The following is a 25909-nucleotide window of genomic DNA, read 5'->3' on the forward strand; positions in this document are numbered from 1 at the left end:
TCATTCTGCGTGGAAATATACTGAAGAAGAATGCATACTGTTACAAAACCCACTGTTAATGTTAAATACAGTGGCAGCCCGCGTTCATCAGGCTGAAGTTTTACTGTGTGCCTATGTTTCTCCTCTGCTCTCATGCAGTGGCGACTTCCTCGGCCTCAGTGCCCCAGGGCCCCGGCTTGGGTCCCATTCCCATGTCCCAGTTCGGCACCATCTCCCGCCAGATCTCCCGTCACAACTCCAACACCACCTCCTCAGCCTCCATGGTGTCGGCCACTGGTACTTACCGCCGCGCACCCTCCGTCTCCTCACAGCAGCCCCACATCAACGGGGGCCCTGCCTACCCACAGAACTCAGGTACTATATGCTTATTTATCAATAATGTATGTATGTTGGTGTATAGAAATAGTCTTTTCTGGTGTAATGAAACTGTACATTTTGGCCAGCATGTATAAAGCCTAGAGGAAGCTTGTGTTTAATTATTTTACTATCCATTGTGGTAGTTTTTATCTCTCCACAATCCATAATTATATGAAACTGCTAACAACTGTCCTCTGGGTCTAAAAGATATGCATGGACTAGCCCTTCCAGGGGCTAATGAAAATGAATGATGAGCCATAATTACTGAAGTCAGGGTTGTTGAAACCTTCCCACCTCAGCACTGCTGTGCAGAGTGTTTCATTACCATTTCTAATTGAGTTATGACATTATCACTTTAGTCAGTTGGAGATGGGTTCTTGTTCCGGAGAGACAGGCAGGCAGCACAGGCACTTCGGGGAAGAAAACACAAACAGCTGCTAGACAAGGGGAAACCCAGGACATATGCATATTATCTGTCAGAAGAAGAGTAGAATTTATTTTGGCAGGCATCACTCTGAGCCATTCTCCTCTAATGGCTTCTCTCTCAAAGGACAAGCATCTTCCTTGGCACAGAAGGAGGAGGCTGTCTGTCTTGTCTGGAAGGAGAGAGACAATGATGCAGAGCTGCATCAACCAGGGACTTAAACTGGGACATCATATGATCTCCGTGATATCTACTCATTGAAATGTAATTGAAGTGAAAGATATATTTCCGCTGAATGTAATAGAAGTTTTACAGCACAAAAAGCTAGTTCCGGCACATGAGGGAGCTCATTGATCTCACAGGGTGTAGCTGTGGATGGATGTGGCTCTGCGGTAAGAGCAGGGTGGAATAATAAGACATTACTGCCCAGTGAGATTACAGACGCTCATCCATTACATGAGATTTATGAATCAGACCTGGCGTGAGTGCGTGTGACATCATGTCTTTGAGTGAGGACAGCTGTGTTTCTCTTTGTTTGTCTATTCATTTATTTTCATTTTTTGGAGACAGTGTAGCAAAAAAAACTGATTTTAGGGGCAGAAGATGAAGATCATGTGAATGATATGCCAGGGGTGTGATTGAACTACCTGATCCAGACATACCACGCTAATTTAACGCACATCTGAGTTGAGCTGTCACCTTGCCACTGTCATGTTTTTGTATCTGTGTAGTGCTTTGCAGCTCTTTTACTGTAGCATAAAACTATTGCTAGCTACAGGCTTTGCTTCTGACTTGAAACAGATGCTGATGAGGTAGATTCTCAGACTGAGATGAGATGAGTTGAATGCCTATTTAGCCCAGCTTGAAAAACGCAGCACAAAAGAACTGTGATTGGAAATGTGTAAATGACTTGCTCAGCAATGCTTCCTGCACTGTTTTCTCTCACTGACAAGCTTTTTGTTTTCAATTTTTTTCTTCTCTATTTTTCCACTCTGGACTTTCATTATTTCTTTTTGCTCTTCACTTGTCATTGTCGATCTCCCTGTCCTCCACCTCCATCGCTCTTTGTCTCTCTTCTGCTTTGTCTGCCTCGCTGGGTGTTGCTGCTCCAGTGTCTGTGGCTCCTCCGCCTCCTCCTCCAATGGTCCAGCTGACCCCACAGATCCCTCTGACTGGCTTTGTGGCCAGAATGCAGGAGAGCAGTAAGTACAAAATCCATGCAAACACATGGGCATATGCTTTGTTATGCACATGTACATGCATGAGTACAATTAAATCCACTGTATGCATAGTTTTGCACACATCTGCACACTTACTTGTGCAACAGCCAATGACATGTAACCAGATGTTCAACCAACCAATCAGTACCCCAGTATCTTAAAAAGTGGGCAAGCGTTAGAAAGGAAATACATGCATTGACATACAGAAAAGGTCATTGTACATTTATCATAATCAGATGTGTTAATTTATCTTCATTAGTGTTGTCACGATACTGGAATTTCTAACTTCTATACAATACCTTGAAAAATATCAATATTTGATACCATTTTCCATACCACGGGAGAAAATTGACTCAACATTGATTACATTTTCTGAATTTAATTACTGAATCTTATCAGCTTATCTTAGTAAGTAAAGTTAATAGTACTGTGTGTTCAGCAGAACAGCATCAGTTAATTTACTCCTGGCCTTAGTCAGAGTATCACCTGAATCTCTGTCTGAGATACCTCTAAAGGGGGATTAGCTTAGTTTTGACAATTACAAATGTCTGTTGGGCCAACAACAGGACAGCTATCTTATCAACAACAGTTTACTGGGCCATCTTATTTAATACTTCAGTGATGTTGAAAGAGAACACGTCTCCAACCTCTCGAGGTCGGTGTGTTGGTCCCGCAGGTGCTTTGCTCTTTCATTAGCACTGCCATGTACCATTGCTTTCATTTGGGCTTGTTGTATCCTTTCCCTGCATCCAATCACTAGTGACAAGTACCAGCCAATCACAGCACAGTAGGGCAGGAGTTTTTGAAAAGGCAGGAATAAAATAACGCGAATCAACCAGAGCGAATGAGACGAGTGACGAGAAGACTCACACAGTGAGTGAGAGGAGGCGGGGCTATGTGGGCACTGCAGCTGCAGTTGAGAAGGGATTGAGAGAAAGTGCATTTTTTGTATTGATACTGCGGAAAATGAGTATTAAAACTATTTAGAATATTCAGAATTGATCAAAAAAATATATTTTTGACAACACTAATCTTGATACAGATTTTAGATGATCTCTATATGTGCAAGCTTACATCCTGTATATAGAGACACCTTTCATCACATCTCTTATCAATCCTCTGAAATTGTCTGAGCATCCAAACACAGCCTCACATTTACTCCCCTCTGTGGACGGCCACACTCATCACACCTTGTCCTGCAGTGTATTTGGGGTTGAGGCGGAGCACACATCCCTTGGATGTCGGTCTGTTACCATGGTGATGGATCACTGAAAGCGAGCGTCCTGTACTTTCTGTCCACTGAAGAGAGAAAATGTGACCTGATGCTGTGTCCTGATTCACCACCCGCCTGTCTGGAGAAATGCAGCCCGTGTACTGATCTGACTGTCTGTATGTGTTAAGTCACACAGTCAGATAAAGAATAGAGTTTGTCTTAACCAAGATTTAAGGTTTTAAACCAATTTTAGCACATTTAGAATAACAACAATAATAAACAATGAGCCAAGAAATACTGATCTTATATATATTACGACTATAATAGTGACATTTATAAATTGGTACCTACACAAATGCTTTTTTTAGCATAATAGAAAATGTCCTGCCTGAATTGTCATTTACTTTTATTACACAGTTTTCTTTAATAAGGAATGGTTGACCTTCAGTTCTTGCCAACTTCATACTTACTTACTCTGACTAAATGTAATGTATGCTGCGTTTACAGAGACCTTCAAGGGGTAACGGATTGGACTAATAAAATCCAAGACAGCCATTGTTAAATAGTGAAGAGGTATAAAAAGAGATGTAAGCAGACTAGAACAGATGCATTCAATTCAGTCCTTTGGTACATTATTGGCAATTTGTTTAATTCAAGAGCAGGCTTATGAATTAGTCAGATACAAGGTGCAGTTTTTCTTTAATCACTGGACTTGTGGGCATAAGCCTGCAGGGTTGCCTAAAGATGACGCTTGTATCACAAGCACTCGTGTAGTTGAAAGACTAACGACTGTAGCACCAGTGGAAATGTGTCAGGACACAGTCAAGCTTTTACACTCACACCTCTGGTAAAACACAGATCCACCCGTTTTACCACAGATAGAAATGATGGGTCCGTTCTCTGCTGAACTTATAGTCTTCAGACACAAGCACGCCGAGTGTGTGTGTGTGTAAAAACACACATTCTCACAGAAGTGACTCTAGTGAATATTAAGTGTCTTTAGTTTTTAATTGTACGATTAAGAAGGGAAAAATTAACATACAAATCATACAACTTTATGAATGTCTTCAGAGGTCATTGCAAAAGCAATAACTCAAAAACAATGTTTTCAGAATGGTACTACTAGTAGTTTTACCAGCAATGGTAGCTGTAGCTACCTTGGAGGACACAGAAGTCTTGAATATGTATGCTAGTTTAGAAATTTGTTTTACTAGAAATAAAGACCCATTGTCCTTGACATTTGTTGTAGCCAAAATAGTTCAAGAATCAAATATTGTTGCTTTGCCATGTTAGACCAAAAATAATAAAAATGAAAGAGGTTTTAAAAAAACATTGCATTTTGAAATTATCTACACACACTCTGCTGCATGAGATACATTTTGAAAATCACTGCGGTGCCAGATCAGATCTGGAGAGCAAACGTGTTATCTGTGCACTCCTCTCGCTTGCTTTTTTCTCATTTGATTTTTCTGATTCTTTTTCTCCTCCACTGTCTGTCCTCTTTCAGTAACAGACAGCCCCGCCCCGCCTCCTCCGCCTCCCCCAGAGGATATTGGCGTGTTTGAGGAGCCCTCTCCCCCGCCTCCACCCCCACCTGTGGACTATGAGGAAGAGGAGGCCGCGGTGGTTCATTACAGTGACCCCTACTCTGACGGAGACCCCCACTGGGCTCCCAAGGCTTATTTAGAGAAAGGTTTGTGAGAGGGAATACAGCCGGCTGGGGGACTCTTTTTTTTTCTTCTTTTTTTCCCCAGGTACTTCACCCATTGAAATGCTCAACTAAATATTTGTTTTTATAACGATAATAACTAATGACAATGTTGTTTTTCCCAGTTGTGGCCATCTACGACTACTCCAAGGACAAGGAGGATGAGCTGTCCTTCATGGAGGGTGCCATCATCTACATAATCAAGAAAAACGATGACGGCTGGTTTGAAGGTGTCTGTAACGGCGTCACCGGACTCTTCCCAGGAAACTACGTCGAGTCGATCATGCACTATGCTGACTAAAAAAATTAAAAAAAAAAAACAACACCCAAAATGGCACTGCAGTTTTGAACAGAGGTAAAACCGTGAAGATGTACAGATGTATGCAGTCTAGCGATTGCAGCTCCCATTTGAATGAATTGAAGTACCATGGTGAATTTACAAATGGTTTTCTTTTTGGAGGGGGGCTTGCACGGTTTTGTGTGTCGCACAAAGATGGAGGATGCTGAAGCTTTGGAAGACCTGGGTCTGTTAGTTTACACTGTGGACAAAAGGGAGGAGATAAAAGACCTTTTTGCTACCACTATTACATCTGTGGTGGTCGGTAGCACTTTTCAAACTCACATTTTGCCTCACAAGAAATTACATACAATCAGAATAGTTTAAAGAATGCCAAGTAGATCTAGATGTAGTGTTAATGTGTGTATGTGCAACCAACATGTCTAGTATTAACAGGATGCAGAAGATCCAGAAAGTATTACTACGATTTCATGAATAGATGAGGCAGAGTAGCGTTCTTATGATAAAATGCTGCACAGACACTCCTAACCCTTTATTTGCACTGTAGACCAGCAGGCCAACCCTTTTCCTCCTCAAATTCATCTTACCTTATCATAAAAAACCCGAAAAGGACAAATAAACATCAGCAAGTGCATTAGGACACGACTGAATGTTCAATCGCCGTCGATGTCCAAATCCACAAGATGTTTTTAGAGGGAACAAAAGCAACCTCGAGCTGTGTATTTACTATGCTCTGTGTTGGTGGGGACGCTGTAAAAAAAAAAAAAAAGGGTGATCTGAGTGTATAGGATACATTAACAAAAAAAAGACAACAGTTTCTTCTTTCTGGTGGAGTTTCATTCTGTTCTCTAACTTGTATATAAACTGTAACGTGAGAAGCTGCCAGTACAGTACATTTGTCAGTTATTGTGTTTCACCTGTGAGTTTCCATCAGCGTCAGTCGAAGTGATGCTAAGATTGGATGTTGTTTTTAAATTTGTTTATTTTTACTTGAATATTAATTTTTATTCATCATTCACAGTGCCATTTTAACTTGCTCTAAGGCAAAATGGCCATGTATAAACATTTATTTTTCTATGTTCAGTCACAATTTCATCATTTTGGTCCTTGTCACTGTGTTTGGTGATGCTGTCCAGCTACTGTAGCAGAGCTTTGAGATGTTTCTTTGCTTCGAAATGTGGAAGCAGAGGAAGGACTAACCTGTATGTTTCCATGTTGTTTTCCATTGTGTTGGAATAGCTGCACTGATAAGTTATCAACAACTGTGATGACTTCATGATTATCATCATTGCTTTGATTTTAACACAAGACCAGAAATATCAACTAACCTTTACACTTGTCGTCTCTTCTTTCAGTGGTTGCTGGTGTGGTGCTTTACATTGGTGCTCAATAACCATAATCACCAACCCAAATAACCTCAAAACAAGACTGCTCTATATACTGTAGAAATGTAACAAGGGATTTTAGACTAATTACTTTGTTCTAGAGGTTGAACATCATCATATTTGATTGTAGTCGTCTTTAGTTACCTGTGCATTTTAGTGAATGTAAGCATCCCAGCAGTAATGTACTAAAGCTTGATTCAGCTACTTACAGTATGTTTTTGTCCATCTACCCACAAATACTGATAAAACACAGACAAGTCTGTGCTACATATGAATGACACCTGCTAACTCCAGTGAAGGAATGAATCTTAAGAGTGCTGAAATGAAGACTTATGTTCTAATTTCTACTACTTTTGCAAAATAAGATGCCTGCTCTTACAAAATGATTGTTGGTGCAAGTAAAAACCCACTGTCAAATATCATTGAAGCTCATGTTTATCTCAGAATCTATGTTTGTAACAAGCCACATAAACAAACATATACATATGTACTTTCGGAATGAACATGCACTCTTATTTTGGAATGGTTACAGACTTTCTGATGTTGTGAGAGGAATATGATCCAGAGGTAACATTTTCAGACTAGAAAAGACAATGACTCGGTCAAATGAACAGTGTTCATTGAGCCTCTGTGCATGAAAATATCTTAACGTCATTACAGTGAATGATTTGCCACTACATCCCATTCTTGATTGTATTTTTTCCCATCTTGAGGTATTTTTTTGTGAAAAAACAACTTTTTCTACCTAATGTATTTCTAGCTTTGCATTCAGCTTGTTGTGGTGTCAGAGACTGCTGAGGAAGGTTCGCAAGCAGTTTGTATGTAAAGGATTAATTTATACTTTTTTCATAGAGAAATCATGAGACAACCACTGACGTGCAGAACTTTGTAATGTTTACCACTTAATGTCTAGCATTTCAGGGCATCACAGGTCAAGGCGCCTTTCTTTGATGTGTGTTTTCTTAATGATGAAACGTGTGGGGGGAGGGAATCAGTAATTTAAATGTTCATGGGAACAGAATCCAATATTTGTCTTCTCTCAGTTTGTACATAGAATGTGTTCATTGAAATTTATGTACAGTCTTTTTGTAATAAACAGCTCGTTGAAACAATGAACAAAACTGTGTGTTTTGTGTGTCGTAAAGCTGTTGGAACGGAGGTAAAAATTTGTAAGTTGCTGAAATGTAGTCCAAAACAAAATTCAAATAAATGTTATACGTCTGAGAATAAAGAAATGCTTTTGAAATATGTTATTTTGCATCAGAGGCATGTGGCACTACTACTAATACATGTGTGCATTACTAAAACATGTTATTGGGTCCAGGCTAGACATTTGTCCAGACGTGTGTGCATAAGGTAGGCTAAATTGGCTAAATCCGGGCTAGCAGAAGTTAACCCTGAAACACAGGAGGTGATGTCTCTCAAAAGTGTGTGTGTCCAGGAGGAGGAGGAGGGATGAAGTCAGGTGGTGGCTCATGTGGATACTCTTCAACACGAATGCTGGATCTGTCTGCAAAGAACCAAATGAGAATTAAATCCAGAGATGTGACTTTTAGGGTTTAAATATGCTGTATTTTATGCAGGCAAATATTATTATTATTATTAAGCTTATTTTATTCAAAAGCAACAGTATTCTGACCAGGGCGTGTATGCATGAAAGAGCTCAAAGTAAAATGTTGGTCTTAATTACATCTAAACTCAGTAATGTCGCTCTTATACTTAGCGTTAATAATAATAATAAATGCCATGCATACAAATGTTGCACATTCAGGTCAGGTTCTATTTTAGTAAAAACTAAACTTGTATTGTATTTGAACAACATACAGTCTCCACATGTAGTTCTAACATCAAATGGTAACTATTTTCATTTAAGATTTTTTAATAATTTCCCAAATAGCATAAAGTATACTGACCACCTTCTAAGGCCTGCGACTGGTTGATTCAGTGCTTGAGGGAGGGCATTTATGAATCTATGCTGTAAGAATCACACATACTTTGATAAAAGTTCCTTTTAGTATCTTTATGCAAAGTCCTACTTTTGCAAATAAAAATTCCCAATAGGTCAAAGTTTTGCAACATTTCTTGTAAGTTTTTTATATAGTTCTAACATGTATTCTTACCCTTGTGTTCAGCAGAGTGGAGAGTTTGCAAACTGGATGCTCTCTTCATTGCAGCCTGGTAATTTGCATACAGGACAGTCCCATACTGAACACACAGACACACCTGTTCAACTCCAGTGATGAAATGTCTGCATACTATATTTTTTTTGCCTTTATTTTTTAAAATGAGGCCAACTTGCAATTAGGATGCAAATGTCACTGCTCATATTAAGTTGCTTTATAGTGTTGAATCTGACCTTGGCTGCTCTGATGGAGTTGACCCAAAGCAAAAGTGTGTGTTCATTGTCACAGCACAGGAATTTGATGTAGTGCGACTCTTTCTGGATGCAGGGATGCTGGGGAAAGAGCACAGGCATAGAGAACAGTGACGTTCAAGAGGCACTCCAATGATTTAGTATTTCACTTTCATAAATTTGGGCGACTTAAGAGAGACACAAGTCATCACATGAGTCAGTGTTCTGATTTCAAACAAGTCATAGTATGAATTAAGGAAAATAAGAGGTGTTGGTGCTGTGCCCGACCACATGTTGCAGCTAAGTGCACACTGAACAGAGACTGTAATACCTGTAAGAGGAGACATCTACAGATTCTCTGAAATCAATAAGAATCTGATACAAATTCCTACCATTTGTATTCCACAGCCCACACCCTGTACCTTGATCGCCCAAGTCACACAGGTCATGGTCATCCGGTGGAATGGCAAAAACACTCTGAAGAACGTTGCAATTCTGGATGAGCAAACTATAATTTTGCAATCAGCTCCTAGTCTTCAGCTTGATGGAGAACCAGATGATTTAGCTCTCAGAACAGTAAGAAAAGGAGTGGAGATCCTTCAGGGGGCTACTGTTTCCTTTAAGTTGAGCTCTGCTTCCAATTTCACATCAACTATGCTTTTACTGCAGTTCGACTCGCTCTGTCTGAGCACACACAACCTGTCTTTACCCTCAAAAGGAATATGGACTGCTACTGACGCCAATGCATCAGGTTACCCCACTGCTCTTACTTGTCTCAGATTATAAGTACTTGATCTCACCTATTGCCCCAGTTCAATTTGGCCCATAAGGAGCACCAGTAGCAGTCAAAACTTGCCTTGGCTGGAACCTGGAAGGTTCCAAAGGAGAGACTGAAATTCTTCCTTCTTCCATACCTCCATTGTCTCTTGATCTAATGAGTTGTACCAATATGCAGAAAGGCTCTGGTGAGCCAATGAATTGAAACAAAGGACAGCCACCCAGTCCAAGCTGGATAACCAGGCAGTGAACTAACTTGAGGCAGCCACAAAGAGAGTCTTGATGGAATGAGTATATTGCTATGCTACACACTTAAGGATCTGAGCTGGGTGGTTATGGCACAGTGGATAAGACGCATGCCTTAGGTGTGAGAGACCCAGCATAAATAGCAATTGTAAGTCACTTTGGATAAAAGTGTCAGCTAAATGAATAAACGTAATGTAATTGTAATCCCAGAGGCACCTCCCCTAACTGCTGAATCACACGCCACAATGGAAAGACTGTGTGCCACTGAATCCAAGTTGGCCATGGATCCAAAGAAAGCAGCAGCCTATGACAGACTGAAGTTTGAACTGGCAGGTCATGTGAAAAGACTTACCAGAGACATCTCTCTAGTGCCTCTACTGTGCCACCTTTGCCCTTAGAAGGCACATTGAAAGTCATACTCAGCCGAATCATCTAGTGCACCATTCGATGGAAAGCTGATGTGGTCTAACAGACGATGATAAGCTGAGGTCAATTCTGTCTTCTGGAAGTTGCAAGATCCAAAAACAGTGAGTTCTGGCGATCTAAAGATACTATGCCCCCAATAAATATCCAAAGAAGGTTAAAGTCAAGGGCAACTGGACTTGGTTGAAGATACTAGAAGACATTTTGTCCCTAATCCAAAGGACTTCTTCAGTTCTGAAGAACTGATAAGAAAGATAACTATGACCTGGATGACTTCAATCTTCACATACGCCCCCAATAAAGTGTCCTCTTGGGATTCAGTGGAACTGCCAAACAGACCTTCTCAGCCACCAGAATCATCCACTACTACACTGCAGTCAATTTACCATTTCCTTGCCAGTCTTTATGACCCTAACTCTTCCTATCAGATATACCATCCTTTGGTCAGATTCAACCACCGCACTTCCTTGGTTGCAGGCAGGTGTCCAAGATCCAGATGCTGATCCTGTGACCCCAAATCTCCTTCTTCTGATTGGTTGGCGAGACTCCTCCAATGCCCCTGGTTTCTTATCCAAGCTCTGAACTCCTCAGTCGCCGGCAATGGTGTGTTGGCCAAACACTTCTGGTTTCATTTATCAAGCATCATCTCCTCCACCTTCAATGCAGGCAGAAGTGGCAAGCCCACAAGGAGGATATGTAAGTTAATACAGTTGTTATGATCACGGGCCCGCAACTCCCAAGGGCTCTTTGGCTTGCTGATCGTATTTCAAAAGGTATTACCAAGTAAGGATGGTCAGCTCAGGATGGTTGAAGTGATGGTAGGGAACAAGTCCTATATCTGCCTAGATTAAGTTTCCTGCAATCGCTGATGACCTCCCAAATCACTCTTCTTAGTATGACTCTTGGGAGTGCAAATCCCTATAGGATTTGGGGGCAGCTTTAGAATAGAGTCCTACTATTCATCAACCCTCTGACCATCATGCCTATTTCCTTCGTTCTGGCTAGCAGCAACACAAACCACACGTGTATCACACAGGCTGCATGAAGTGGCAGGAGCCAGAGGTGTGGACCCAAAATGCAGACAATTACGAGGATGATACAGTTCAAAGAGGATTTATTCAATGAGAACTCAAAAATCTGCTTACTCAGAGCACAGCAGGTAAAAGTCCAAACCAAGGAAGAATCCAAAAGTAACATAAATCCAGAACAGGGCAGAGTGATCCAAAACACGGGGAAACAATCCAGGAGACCACGGGAAACAGAGCACAGGGCAGAACACTCAACATTTGATGACAATGCAACAAAGAGTGAACAAAGCTGAGGGCAATATATACTGGGACACACCACACACACACAAGCAGGCAGGTCTCACAGGAGATACACATAAGCAATCAAGGCAAATAGGCAACAAAGCTAGACAAAAACACCCAACACCAATGATTACAAAATAAAACAGGAAGTAAGGCTACAGACAATACACAAGGATATAAGTAACTAAATGCAACAGAGAACAAGGGAGCAATGATCAACTAACAAAACCTAAACAAGAACACAGAGGCAATGGGTAAAACAGAAATGGACATTTAACACAAACACACCACACTCGAATCCAAGGTCGTGACAATGTGAGGTTCCTCTGTCTCTGTGATTCAGATACACATCTGTGGTTGTGTGTGATGAAGTGAGTTTACTGCTTTCTTCATATTTTGCTGTACCTTATTATTTAAGGTTGTAATCGAATGCTTCACCAGTATGGGTAGATGCTATAAGCATCACCATGGTTGTTTGCTTTGAGACTTAGACTGTGTGTAAGTGTGCAGCACACATGGTTTGTTAATTGTATGTCTTAAGGAAACGCAGGAATCCTTATAACCTACTTATAATTTGTTGTTGATTTTGTATATTATGTGATTTTTAAATGAATGTTTCTTCGTAATGTAGCACTATGTATTGAACTATTATGTAGGTAAGTGTGATTTTATACATGGTATATTTGTAGTACACACAAGAGCCAGCAGAGGGCAGCCCATACCAAGCTATTACTGCTCTTTGGACCATGAAGCAGGAACAACACTGCTGTAATTGATGAAAGAAACACTATAGTTAGTCTCCACGTTGAGAAGCACATACTGACAGAAATTAAATACAATTTTTTTTAGGGCTTTTTCACCTACAGAACAATATGGGCATAACCAGTCATGGTTTGCTATTTTTTCTTTATTCATCTCACTCCCCCTCATCTACTGACTGAACTTAATCTTTATCTATTGCAGTATAGGAGGGCATCATTTTCATCAATAAATGTGAAAATGCTTCTTTAAATATCTGAATATGACATTAAAACAGTAAAAACCAAACACATTTTGCAGTCTTGCTTCCCTGAAATATGAGCTGCATGTTATTTTTTCATCAGCCTGCATTAGTTTTTCTTGTAATATTATAAATGTGAGTGTGGTCTGTAATGCCTTTACCTCATTTTGGTAATATTACCTTTAGCATGAAGCAGAAGTCGGTGGGAGCTCTGTATTTCTGTTTGTAGCTTTTGGTGGTGTAGATATTGACTTTTTCAAAACGGACAAAGCAGGCGAGATCACTGGAAGACTGTTGGACAGAGAAAAAAGTTACTAATCACACTAGCAGGTAGAAATCTTATTATGTGGATTTTGGACTAACTTAGGAGTTTCATAGTCTTCTGCAGTTATCCTGCAAATCTATTGTGCACAGCAAAGGTCCTCTGAGATGCTTTGGTGGGAATAGTGGAAAAATTCACATATTGGCAACAGGAAGAAATGTATGTGTATTATACACAAACATGTTTCCCTTTAATGCCAATATGTGAATTGTATGAATAATATGACTTAACAGAGATGCAAAAAAGCCTTTATCAAGACAACAGACTAGACTTGAGTAAGTGAAAAAAAAACAATGAAGGGGACAAAATAAAGGAATTAACATATAAAATAGAAAAAATAAACAATTATACAAAATATAATTAAAAAAAAAAAAAATAAAATAAAAAAAATAAATAATGAATGACATAAAACTCAGCCGTGCAGAGGAAGTAGTATAGCTTACCCTTTTGATTGCCTCACCCACTCAAAGCTCAGCATTCATTTCATTCCCCAAAGCAACTTTAGATTGGGCTAGGCCTTCCCCCAATTTACTTTCCTGTAGTACACTTCTATTCCTAGGTTGTTTCCCCATCCAAATAAATGATGTGACCAATTTCATAGTGGGATGGATTGAAATAAATAGTGGAATTTTTACCAGTTGGAGCCAAAGGGAGGTTTTTCCATCTCTGAGACTCAAATTTTATTTAAGAAAGTTGGGGATTTAAGTTTGCAGAAGAAAGAGCTGCCTGAGAGTGAATAATATTAAGGCCAAGATATTTGAACTTGACTGGAAGACTTCATTTGTCCTTTTTTTCTGATTTTTGACATTTCTCTTTCCCCAGCCTAATGAACTATCCTTTCCAGATCTCCCACTGCTTCATCCTTGTGTCCTTGGCCTCAGATGATTCCTGCAGCGTTCTTATGTTTGTGATTTGCACATCTGCCTCGCACAGTTTCCCTTCCATCTATTTTTCCCTCCATCTCTTCTCCCTTGCTGTGTTTTTCTGCTCTGTGTCTGTGACAGAACGACATGTTTCTCTTTAACAGCGGCGAGGCCTCAGTTCACACTGTCCATCTTCATTTCTCCTGCTTTTCCTCTTGCTAGGCTGTTAGGCATGCTCTGATGTAAGCCATCATATTCTTCACACAGGGAAATAAATCTCTTGTCTCTTAGTGTAAGGACTGCTTCTCTTATCCAGTTTTTTCATTTAATTTTCCCTTCAACTAGACAGTTGTTAATAGTCAGCTTGAAAAACCTGACAATGTTTGTCAACATTGCAACAATTGGGAAATACAGTTTTCGGTGAGTTATATGAAAGGATTGATAACACTCGCATGTGTATGTTTTACTTTTGGACAGAGCCAGACTTGCTGTTTCCCCTTTTCCAGTCTGTATGTAAATGTAAGCTAACCGACTGCTGGCTGTAGCAAAACCTGCAGATGTGAGAGTGGTCAGTTAATCTGCAAGAAAACAAATTAGCATATTTCCCAAAACGTCAAATTATTGTTTTGGGCAGTGCCAAAAGGAATATTTTGGGTGGTACTTATGAACTGTATTTACAAACTTCATGTAAAGGTTGTGTCATTTTATGTGCCTCTCTGATCATGTTGACAACAATGTTATCTAAAAATGACCACAAATAAGATTAATTAAAAATTAAACATTATCCATCCTTTTGCATGCTTACCTAAAATACCTACTAGCCAATGATTTACTGAGATAAACTTCAGGTTGTAAGTCTAAAGACCTTACAGCTACTGCTAGCCAAAAACAGGAAGACATTGAGTAATATGCAAAAAAGTGTGTTATCTTTTTTCCTTTGTGCATGGTGCACACCACCTCATGAAACGTAACTATAACTGTGTATTTACCAGTTTCACTGTCATGACAACAGCCGACCAGAATAGCCACCTAGGCTATGTGTAGGAGGTGTTTTCACCCAGGTTGCTAAATGCAGTCTCTCACCTATTGTTGTGTCTACAGCAACAATACATTGGTGTCAACAGTACACCATCAACATGCCTGAATTCAAAATGAAATATATTGTACAATGTTGTCATCTTTCAATAACAAATTTGATCTGCCATACCTTTGTCTTTCCTTTTGGTACATAGTAGATGCCAGAGGCCCTGAGCACGAAGTAGCGAGGTTTCCAAATCTTTTTCCCATCTTCCTTTAAGTATAGCGTGCCCTCAAGATCAGGAACAATAGCAATAGAACCCCCAAAATGCTCCTGCAGGGTCAGAGGGCATGCATGAGTGAAATTAACACAAGATAGAGAAAAAAGAACATATCTTAATTTTGTAAAGCACTTTTAGTCAACTCAATTTATTTAAAGAGCATATACATTCCTACATAGAGAGAATTGAAATAGTTGAGGCAAAAAGAAATAAAAGCATGGTCTATGGTTTTGAAATCCTTAGTCCCTGAATGCCAACAAAATGCTCAAGGCGGTCCAAAAGGATGGAGTGATCGACTGTGTTGAAGGCAGCAGAGAGATCTAAAATAATTGAAATTGTGTGATTTGTGTGAATCGTTTGTCACCCTCGGGAGAGTGGACATGGTGCATCCTAAAACCTGACCTGAAATTTGTTCAAGAAGGAGATGAACTATGATAGTGGAAGCATTAAACAAGGGCTGAGCTTTGATTTTAGGTTTAGGCAGTTGAATGAAGAATATTTGTGGATGCAAGTGGTATAGAATAATGTGCCCAGCCCAGCAGGGGGAGATTGAATGGGGGCAGAGGTGACAGAATTGGATACAACGTTTATGTAGTGGATAGTATTTTGTTAAATTATTCCTAACTGGGTAGATTTGAAATAGAAGAAATTTGTTTTCATATATGTGGAGCTAAGATTTCCATATGATTTGTTACAAGCATACAATAGGTGCTCTGCTGTTTCTACATTTATGTGGGTCTGCAGTAGTGAAAGTACAATGGTTTGCCCTTTCCACTTTATTGTGGGATGGCATTATTACAATATTTATCTGGACCCTGGGGGTTGGAAAGCCAAAAGTAAAAATAACGTTATGACCATATGCATGTGAAAGATGTTACAAAGCTTTTACAAAATTTTAACCATTTTCACTCTCTGTAATGACACACAGCAACTTCACATGTAGTTCCAGGAATAAGGTGTGAGTGTGACTATAACTGACCTTGAGTAGGAGTTGTTTGGCTTGCTCATTAATCCCACTCAAACATGCTGTCTTCTTTTTCCACATGTAAAACATCTTCAGGGCGAGAAAAGAATTATTCATTTACTGACTAAGCGTTAAACTGCGTGATCAAACTTTGGCGAGAAGAAAATCCATGCACATTTGCATGCTCACCTGAGGGTCTGTGAACATCACATACTTCTGAGGTCTTAGCACAAAATTGATTTTGTTTTCACTGTGGCGAGTCCACATAGACAGCGGCTCCACTAAATATTCATGGTCCTCAAAGCCTCTCTCTGAAATGATAAGAAACCAGCCTTTGAAAGTGTGTATCAATCTTCAGTCCTGAAACATGTGTGCAACAGTGTCTCCTGCCTCTGTGGAGGAGTTTACTAGCACGTGCTATATGAGCTTGCCTGCATATGATTTGAGTTTGTGTACAGCATGTGTTCATCTCACCAATCTGCAGCTCAGGGTTGGTCTCACACAGGCTCCAGTCGATGCTACAGTCACAGTGTGTCTTCTCAAACAGCGTGTCCAAAACCTCTCGCACAGTCTGTCTCTCGTCCACCATCAGTGTCTTGGCGCTGCCGTCACTCATCATTACTTTTACTATCAACTAGGAGAGGCAGCAAGCTCAGTTACTTCATCTGTGTAGCTGCGTGATGAAGAAAGATGCACAAAAACATGTTGACTTTACCTTCCTCACTTTGGCTTCTTTCAGCCTCTCCAGAGCCAATTTAATTTTGTCTGCCTTTGAATGGGGCTTGCTCTGGAAGCAAAATATGAAGAGATCATCAGCATTTTAATGAAATTACAACTTTTTTTATGATCAGTGACAGATTCTAGGTTACCATCTGCAACTCTCCAGATGATTCAGCAGTGTTTGGTGGTGGAGGAAGGGCAGCTGCTGGCTCAGATTTCTGAGTCATGGCTGATGCTGAAAGTTGATTATCTGTATCGCTGCTGTTTTTAAAGGTCGATATTGATCCAAGGTCAGCCATCAGAGCATCCAGGTCGTGGTCCTCCAGTTCATTAAGAGACTCTGTGAGGAGATAAGGGTGCAGTTTTGACATTAAAGTAAGAGAAGCAACATTGTAAATGTCACTGGTTGAATCCCTGGACTGGCAGGACAAATCTTCTTGGTCAAAATTAAACAGCTCCTTCATTAGCACTGCTGAGGTACCACCAGCCTGTGCCTATTTTTAATATGTGTCACATGCAGATCTCAGGAAAAACAGACTGACATGATCTGTTGATAATCATATCAATATCATACCAGCAATATTACACCTTTTACTGCAGTTTCAATGTCTGTATCTGTAGAATATGTCAGAGACATGAAAGAAATAGGCTATTTAAAAAGAAAATTTTTAAATGTGGCCAACACCTCCATTTCAGATTAAAAGCCAACTGTGGGCAGAATCCTTTCATGTGTTGTCAAGGCTTTTATAGGTAGAAGTAGAAAGTAGAAAGACAGGTCAGGCAGTAGCAGCTCCACAACAGCAACACTGTCTGTGTGGGCGCTACACACGTGCAAGTCGCAGTTTAGCAAGGTAGATTAGCTCTTTCTCCCGTTAAGTCTTTTTGCTAAACTAAGCTAGATGTCTACTGGCATCTCATCTTGGCAAGAAAGCAAACAAGTATATTTTCAAAGATGTCAAGCTATTATTTTAACACAACTGTCTCACTTATATCAACGCTAAATACTCTTTAGCTCACTCACTTTTGTTGAAGCGCGAGACTAGCTTTGATTGTCCTGTTTCATCAATTTTTTCCCTCATAATTTCATTGAGTTTATTTTAGTCCCAACAGCTTGTAAAAGAATTTGGTGTTTTTACAGTTGTGCCACAACCATCCACTTCCTTCATTTCCCAAACTGATTATCTCCACCTGGTTTCTCAAGGTTGGCATGACCTTCTGGTGCAAGAAAAAATAGTCACTCCCCATCTCCCAACAGAAATCTTATCATTGGAAATAGTGCTTCATATTTCCCCCACTTGCATCCTCCTACTTCACACTTACTGTCAGGGCAGTGACTCTTGGTTGCTGGAACATCTGGAAATTGAAGCTTTGCATGAGAGTATCTTCAACTGAATGAGTGCTTACCATTTAAGTCTGTGAAGCCAAAGGAGAAGGTGCTCTCTGTCTGTGAGGTAGGATTTATGTCTGGTGACTCGGCTGCAGGCCCTAAACTCTGCAGCGAAGTAATGTGATGTTAAATTAACATGTTACACCAGTGTCTTATAAATTTTAAACAGAAGTCAGAACTGTAGCTTCTGTCAAATACAGAAGTGTATTTGACAGAAGCTTAAGTTTCACATAACGCTTGTAAAAGCCCAAAAATCAAAGTGCGCCGTGTGTCTGTGAACTGCTCTGAACTGATGTTTAATTATGTAACGTGAGACTGTTATTTATTAGTGACTTTGTTTCCCGTCACTTTATTACGCTCTGTTTTAAAGCTGTACCAATAATAGAGAACACATTGCATGTGCATCGCTTACTGTATGCATAGACAATAAATCATATATCAGTTCATTAAGAAAAACTGATTTGTGAAAACTGTGATGTTGTAGTCGCTCTGTTTTTTTTGGAACAAGATCATTAACATAACTGTCCACAGGCCCAATCATATTTTATAAACAAGTTGGGCAAACTGCCAACCCGTACACAAAATTATGCTTGCCAGCATGCATTTCAAACCTGATGACTGTGACTGAAAACACACGTCGTCATGCTAGAGCGGCAGACAATGCACCCAATCAAGGAAATAAGTTGAAATACTTTAAGTCCTTTTGTTTCTCAGACTCTGAGACAATCCATGCTTTAATCAAAATACCTTTCTTGCAAACTCTGGTAATAAGTGGTGTTTGTCACTGTGATGGCTTTCCAAGAGGACACATGCCAAAGTGACATCTAGAGCCCTTTTCTGGTATGTCTGATGTAATGTTTAAGATTGATCCCATTCTCAGGGCTGTGCTCATTTAGCATACATGGAGAGATTTGAAAAGGACAGTAATGAATTGCGCCTCAGGCTGAGGTTGCATCAGTTAGAAGTGTGTAATGTTTTTCTTGGCGAGCTGCAGATATATGATGAGCAGCTTATGTGTGCTTAAGGGAATCTGCGGCAATTGCCTACGGTCCAATCCAGATGCGATGATTTCACATCTCAGCGTCGCCTTGCATTTTTCTGAGGCTCAGTATAAAAACAAATACTGCCTTTTATAATCAGATAATGTCCAGACTAGTGATGTAAACATCAAATGATTTGTCTGATTCACTGCTTGTAACCTATTCCTACTTCCAAAACACTGATTCTGCCAGAGTCTCAGCTCATCTGGTCATGTTTTGAGAAAGAATGCGACCAAAGATGTTTGATATCACACTGTTGTTTTTCTCAGTTCCAGATGAAATTTACTAATGCAAAATGGGACACGTCGTCCATTGTATTTTTAGCCATATCTCAAAAGCTGTTGTTGGTGCAGACATTCACAGTTCTCAGAAGATGAATCTTAATGATTGGTGATTCCTTGACTTTCCCTCTAGCACCACAAGAAGGTCACCAGTTTTGTTTTTCAGTGAAACTATTTAATGTTGTACAGATTCATGTCCCTGTTAAGATAAATTGCAATAATTGTGGCGATCCCTTTACTTTTTATAGCGCTGTCATCAGATTGAAATTGTAATATATCCAATACTTTGTTTTAACCAAATACCTGCAAAACTAATGGCATTCTCATCAGCAGCTAATTTACTATGTGTAGTGCTAATTAGCAAATGTTAACATGCTAACAGGCTAAACTATGATGGTGAATCTGGTTTAGACTTGCTAAACATCAGCATCTTAGCACTGTCGTAAGCATGTCAGCATGTTGACCTTTAGCTCATTGTACAACTAACCTGAGAGAGGTGATCCATCTCTCCGAGCAGGTGACTGAACATGGCATCTATGTCGTCCATCTGAGAATGGTAGAATAAATAATTTTAGATTTTAGCAGCAGTACAGGGATTTAACACAATGTAGAAAGTAAATTATAGGATACTACAGCAGTAGCACCAGGAACCGAAAAACTTTCAATAATTTCAGTTCAGTTTAAATTCAGTTTCTAATGGCAGCAGTTCTGAAATAGTTTGTCATAAACTAAGCGTAAAAAGTTGGGAAATAATCTCTATTTTAAGGCCTGCATAACAGTTGAAATTTCTGTGGTGTGGAGATACAAACACTCTTGGACACATGCATGCACATGTACAGTACACAGTTTGGATATGTCTGTCATAGCTGTAAAAACAAGAACATGCATGTTTTTAATCTCTCCACAGAGAGAAACTGAAATGTAATCTCTATTTCGAAATGTGCTCACAGTCACTGCCATGATTCCACAAAATGACAAAGCAGCGTGTGTGGCAGTTTAAAACAGTTTAAAGTCACACAAGTTGTTTTCATCACTGTCCAAGCCAATAAACCTAATCTTCAATAAACTGTGGCGGTTGAGCTAAATCCACCTAACTTTGTTAAATATGTCATGAAGAAATCAAACATGCCTCACTGAACATGATTTTATACCTCCTCTGGGCCCACATTCCACTTGCAGAACATAAAATTCATAAATATGCTCACATAAACTGCAACTTCAAAACTGATTTACTTGTTCCCTTGTCTCATTTTGCTGAAAGGCACCATGTGAGGTCAAGACAAGCAGCCATTTCCCTTCAGAATATTTTAATATGAAGATTCTTTACTTTAGATTTGTTAACTAAAAATCTAAGATAAATTCAGCACAGATCGAAATGTCTTCTGAAGGTTTATGATCTTAACTGCATGATCTGTCAATTACGGGTGATAGCTCAAGTTGAATACATTACGTTCTTTGCATTAAATAACTGATCATTTCTGAAAAAAAGGGCTTCATTGAGATCAAAGATTTTTGTCAGGCAAAACTGTGTGGAACTCGTCTCGGTTTGTCCAAATGGAGGTGGAACCTTGCCAGGTTTAGGGTCAAAAATACATCTTGCATGTGGAGCCGCTTAAAAAGCAAACTGAAGAATGAGCTCCCTGTTTTGTCTTTGAGACCTTTGCTATGTGCAGTTAGCATTACTGTAACAATAGATATTTGAATTTCGTAAATTCATAGAAACTAGAAACAATGCAGGCGGTATTGGTGGTAGGTTTTTTCATCGTCACCTGCTTCTCGTCTGCATGTTAACTTCTCACTTCACATAATGGAAGTTTTCTGATGAACAGCATGGACAAGGTGGACATGGTGCAACCCTGCAAAATACCTGGAAGTACACATGAACTACTGTCTAAACTAAAACTAATATACACAACAGCCTGCAATGCCTATAAACTTTTCATTTATTTAGGAATGTATTTGTTGGGGACAGTGCTGAAAACACATTTTAACACGTTACAATAACATGAAACAAATGTGTTGCATGTAGGATTTCTAGCGAAGGCTAATTGGTGACCCCTGTCCCTGATTAGCTTTCCATCATTCAACATTTAAAGTGATAATACAGTATTTGTTTGCATTGTATTCTGAGCTTTAAACATTGTTTCTGTACATTGTCTGCTTATGTAGTACATTTTCTGTTTGTGTGGCACTAGAAATAACTTGACCATAAGCACATAAATATGAACATGACACATGTCTGAACTTCATCCATACTGTGTCTGTTTCTTCATGTGACAACTTCTCCACTTTAATCACCTTTAATCACATTATGAAATCACATTTTTATTAAACATGCTTTATTTTCATTCGTCTCTGTGTCTCATTAAGTATTTGTGTTATGTTGCAATGCTTAATTCTGTCAGCCAATACTCATTTCCTGTTTTCTTGTTAAACCTGCAATAACTAAATTCTTGGCCATTTAAGGACAGCAGAAATAAACTCTAAACACAACAATGACATTTTATCACCTTTTCACTTTCACATCCAGCAGACATGAGACAACATGGCAAATGTAAATCCAACAGTTACTCTCTTTTTAGTTCAGTTTCAGATAAATATCTTTATTCTTTAGTTGTTAAATGCTATGCTTACATTCACCAGCTAGTTGCTAGTGTCTATCTGTCATAGGAGTGGGACAGATAGTGTGCGGTTCATCACTAATAGTGAGACCTTTCACATACATAGTGTGAAACAGCTTAAACCTGCTGTGAAACCCAACAGTTGATATGGCAAATGAATTTACACATTCAACAGATATGGAGAAACATTCTCATTCACTTGGAGGCGTGTTTCTGGTTACCTGATGAATGTAAATCAAATATTTACTCGCCTTTAAGCTCTGTTTTATCCGCCTCTTTAGCTGCTAATAGCTCACCAGTCGCACTGTGTCTGTCTGCCTTTTGGTGCTGAGCAGCAGTGTACAGTTCGTTTATCAGAGGTTTTTCAGTGAATACAGCTGCCTGCTGTGGCTAAAAACTGAACTATGAGAGCAATGAGTGTGAACCAACACAGTGAGCTAAAATATGCTAGAACACTCTGTAAGGCTGCGAGCAACCCCTTTTAAGTACAAGTAGTTATGTGATCCATTGTTAATAAAAAATATCAGCTGCATCAAGCTGCTTTAATATCATATTTTTTGCCAATAGATATATTTTCTTTATGTACTTTTTTAAAACCAGACTTGGATCACATTGTGATATAGCTGGACATATCAGCCGAGAAAGAGTGAAGAAATTCTCTACAGTGAACATCAGGGTGCGACAAGCACAGCAAACATCTGTTTGGCTTTGTTTAACTTTGAGCTGATATATTTTAGACATTAAAGCTGCAGCTTGTGGTACGCAAACTGCTTTGCTGCTCTCTATACCATGCTGTTTTTCTTCATGTACACTCACATATGTATGCACACATGCAGCTTAATGTGCATATACGCAAACAGAAAGACGTAAGTATACAGTCCTGCCTGTGCTGTTCACTCTCATTCTGTGTTTATGCTGAACAGTAAACAGACCATCCATTAAACTGTAATGAGGTAAAACGGGAAGAGGGGAGATGGTAGTGGACTAAGTATTGTTTCCATATGAAAGTGAAATGTTTGGATCAAGAAGGTGAACATCACCTTTGTGACTTCTGCCTCACACATGTGAAAGTCAGTCCTTACTTCTGTTTCCGTAATTTCTGTCTAATGTGAAAAACACATGCATATCAATATTAATAACTGGTGCTTCATTGATACTGCATTTGCAGTCCCAGGCATGTGCTCATCAAAATCGTGCATTACAAAGCCACATTTGTTTATGAATTCCATGCTCTCATCAGGCATGTCAGATTGTTGCTGCCGTCTCCCACTGTGGTCTCACACATCAACAGAACGAGGAACCGCCAGGAGACAGACAGGCAGACTAACAGGGCCAAAGCCTGTGTACAAAAAGCTCTTTATTGAGACTTATTTGCATGAAGGGAATCAGAAAGCATTGCCTGCTGACAGTAAACCAATATGTTTTCTCTCTTCTTGTGGTTGAGCGCTTCTTAGTGTTTTCCAATTAGTAACACAACCATCCATTGGCTGCCGTGAGAGGACATGTGTTTGTCCTAAACAAAGCTGATGTGGCTGCTCAAGAATTTAACTCTTAAACTCTTAAAGGGACTAACAGAAGGGATATATATATATATATATATATATATATATATAGATAGATATATATATATTTTTTTTACATAATAGTACTAAATGTGACATTATCATATTTGTATTTTATTCATCTACTGTACAGTTGCCATACACACCTCATAAACTTCTTCACAATCATTTAAAATGTGTTCTTACCTTTTCTCTCTCTTTCACACATGGGAGCATTCAAGTGAGTGTGAAGGCTAAAAACCAAGTCTATTAGTAACCACTTGTACATGTGACTTTGTCTGCACTGCCTCTGCACAAATAAGCTAAACTTCCTGTGAAATCAGGAAGTAGATTTAACTGTTTCTCTGGTAATGCAGAGTGAGGTTTAATTTTCTAATTCTGTTGCTCTTCTGTGGTGATCCCACAGCCACAGCTACTTACCATAATATACCTTTCTCTTCTCTTAATTTCTCACTGCTCTACATGATCATGGTGGAGCCAGACAGATGTTCCCTTACAGATGCATCTAAAAAAATTTTAATATCATGGACAAGATTAGAGGCTCAGGAAACGTTTACAGGTGTTTAGACTTAATTAGCTGATTAGAGCTCTTTTCAGGTTGACATTTCTGTATTATTAATTCTTTATATTAACATTTTGAGATACTGGATTTTTGATTTCCGTGAGCTGTACGCCGTAATAATCAAGATTAATACAAACAAATGCAGCATTTAACTAAGTAACAACTTACAGGGATGGATGACAAAAACAAGTATATAGCTGTTTCAGCAATGGAGCAAGCAGCTTTTACCCTCCTACAAAATCATATTGGACAAAGTCAATTATTGGCAAGTAGAAAGATATATGTAATCAATAACAAGAAAGAGATGCAAGATGGAGAGAGGTGTTTATTCAACTCATCATTTTGGAGGATGCAGTTTGTGATGCTGTGATGCTATGCTATTATGTTACAATGACGGGTGCTTCTATTATTTTGTCCACCACATTCATATCAATGAGGTTAAGCTTAGTAACAGTAACACCTCTCTGTTCAAATAAAATAAAAATAATATTGTCACACATGAGAATGGGGTGAGGTGTCAGCAAGAGACCGGTGACATTAGCACCTCTATGAATAGTGCTGACAGTGAAAGAAATGTCTCTTGGTTCAAAAACAGCTCTGACTGTCTTGTTGTGGTTGTGAATGGTCTGTCAGCTTGTTTGGTCTCTTCTTAAGCACAGAGTTGGTGTCAGAAAGTACACTCTGAATCCTGATCCTGTGTGGTCTCACTTTAGCCCAAGTGAGTAAATTAGCACCTGCTGCACATGTGCATGTGTGTCCACATTGCAGTTTCAGCCATCTTTTGAGAAAGTCCCAAATCAATATATTTATTGTGTAGCCTAACTGTTCATTAGTGTTTTTGAATGATTTATAACAAACAACTTGTGAGTGGTGGAGGATTTACACATATTGCAGATTCTCAGTGTGTGTGTGTGTGTGTGTGTGTGTGTGTGTGTGAGCGCATGTGTTGGTGTGAGTTCCTTTTTGCCATGAAAATGGCAAGAGAGGAAACATTTAAGTGTTTCTAATGTGGGTTAAAGCTTTAATCAAAGCCATGTGGGGTCAGGGAAAGGAAATGGGAGTGGTAATGAACTGTAATAAAGTTTACATTTTACAGGAGAGGCTTTTGGCTACAACTTTACAGTATCACAGAGTAGTGTTTTAAAAGTCCTACAACTGCACTCTAATCCAACATTACAGAACAGATCAAAGCTTTGGCTTCAAATAAAGCAGAGATTTTAATTCTGACAGAGCTTGTTAAAAAACCCCAGGGCTGGTCCTGTCATCATAATGAATGGCAAAATAAAAGGGAAACTGAAAATTAAAAGTTATTTGCCCTTTGAATAAGATAGCTACATGTGAAAACATCTTTAAACAAAATTTCTTAAATTCCACTGGACCATTAGGAAGTGGGAGTTCTGTTAACTGTAAATACAAAACTGCTTAAGAATGACCCGCCAGAGTGAGAAAAAAAATAACATTGGAATTGTCCAAATATCTACCACATGCACAGCTTAAATGGGAATGGAGTGACTAGGCAGAGTGGTATGTCCGGGAACGCTATGGGTTAATTTAAGACTAGAAGCAAAGCCTGTT

General features: G+C 39.3%; 2 protein-coding genes across 6 annotated transcripts in view; one reads left to right on the plus strand and one right to left on the minus strand.

The window, feature by feature from the left end:
- Positions 1-7714, plus strand: part of LOC119902423 (abl interactor 1-like) — a 27362-nt gene extending 19648 nt beyond the window's left edge. For 2 of the 4 annotated variants that reach the window (XM_038718590.1, XM_038718591.1), the window contains 4 exons: positions 139-354; positions 1894-1983; positions 4722-4907; positions 5048-7714. In XM_038718590.1, the coding sequence (XP_038574518.1) occupies positions 139-354; positions 1894-1983; positions 4722-4907; positions 5048-5223 (668 nt within the window). In that variant the 3' untranslated portion in view covers positions 5224-7714. The remainder of the gene's footprint in view (positions 1-138; positions 355-1893; positions 1984-4721; positions 4908-5047) is intronic. The other 2 variants (XM_038718592.1, XM_038718593.1) reach the window with 1 other exon arrangement.
- On the minus strand, positions 7025-24043 carry LOC119902424 (amyloid beta A4 precursor protein-binding family B member 1-interacting protein-like). Of its 2 annotated transcripts, XR_005444327.1 has the most exons (14): positions 23959-24043; positions 20077-20136; positions 18286-18373; positions 17031-17221; positions 16877-16948; positions 16636-16795; positions 16351-16472; positions 16177-16251; positions 15107-15250; positions 12895-13005; positions 8962-9060; positions 8726-8810; positions 8519-8580; positions 7025-8115 (listed from the first exon to the last, which is right to left on the minus strand). XR_005444327.1 is itself a non-coding variant. In XM_038718594.1 (13 exons), the coding sequence occupies exons 1-13, from the start codon at positions 23986-23988 to the stop codon at positions 8027-8029; spliced, it is 1326 nt and encodes a 441-aa protein (XP_038574522.1). In that variant the 5' UTR covers positions 23989-24043; the 3' UTR covers positions 7025-8026. The 2 variants fall into 2 exon arrangements, 1 of the variants encoding a protein (XP_038574522.1); XM_038718594.1 differs by lacking the exon at positions 8519-8580.
- Between the last annotated feature and the right edge of the window lie 1866 nt (positions 24044-25909).

Source organism: Micropterus salmoides, unplaced genomic scaffold, assembly GCF_014851395.1.
Source record: "Micropterus salmoides isolate LMB-PRFRI ecotype aquatic unplaced genomic scaffold, ASM1485139v1 Ms_hic_scaffold_14, whole genome shotgun sequence".
Classification (NCBI taxonomy): Eukaryota; Metazoa; Chordata; class Actinopteri; order Centrarchiformes; family Centrarchidae; genus Micropterus; species Micropterus salmoides.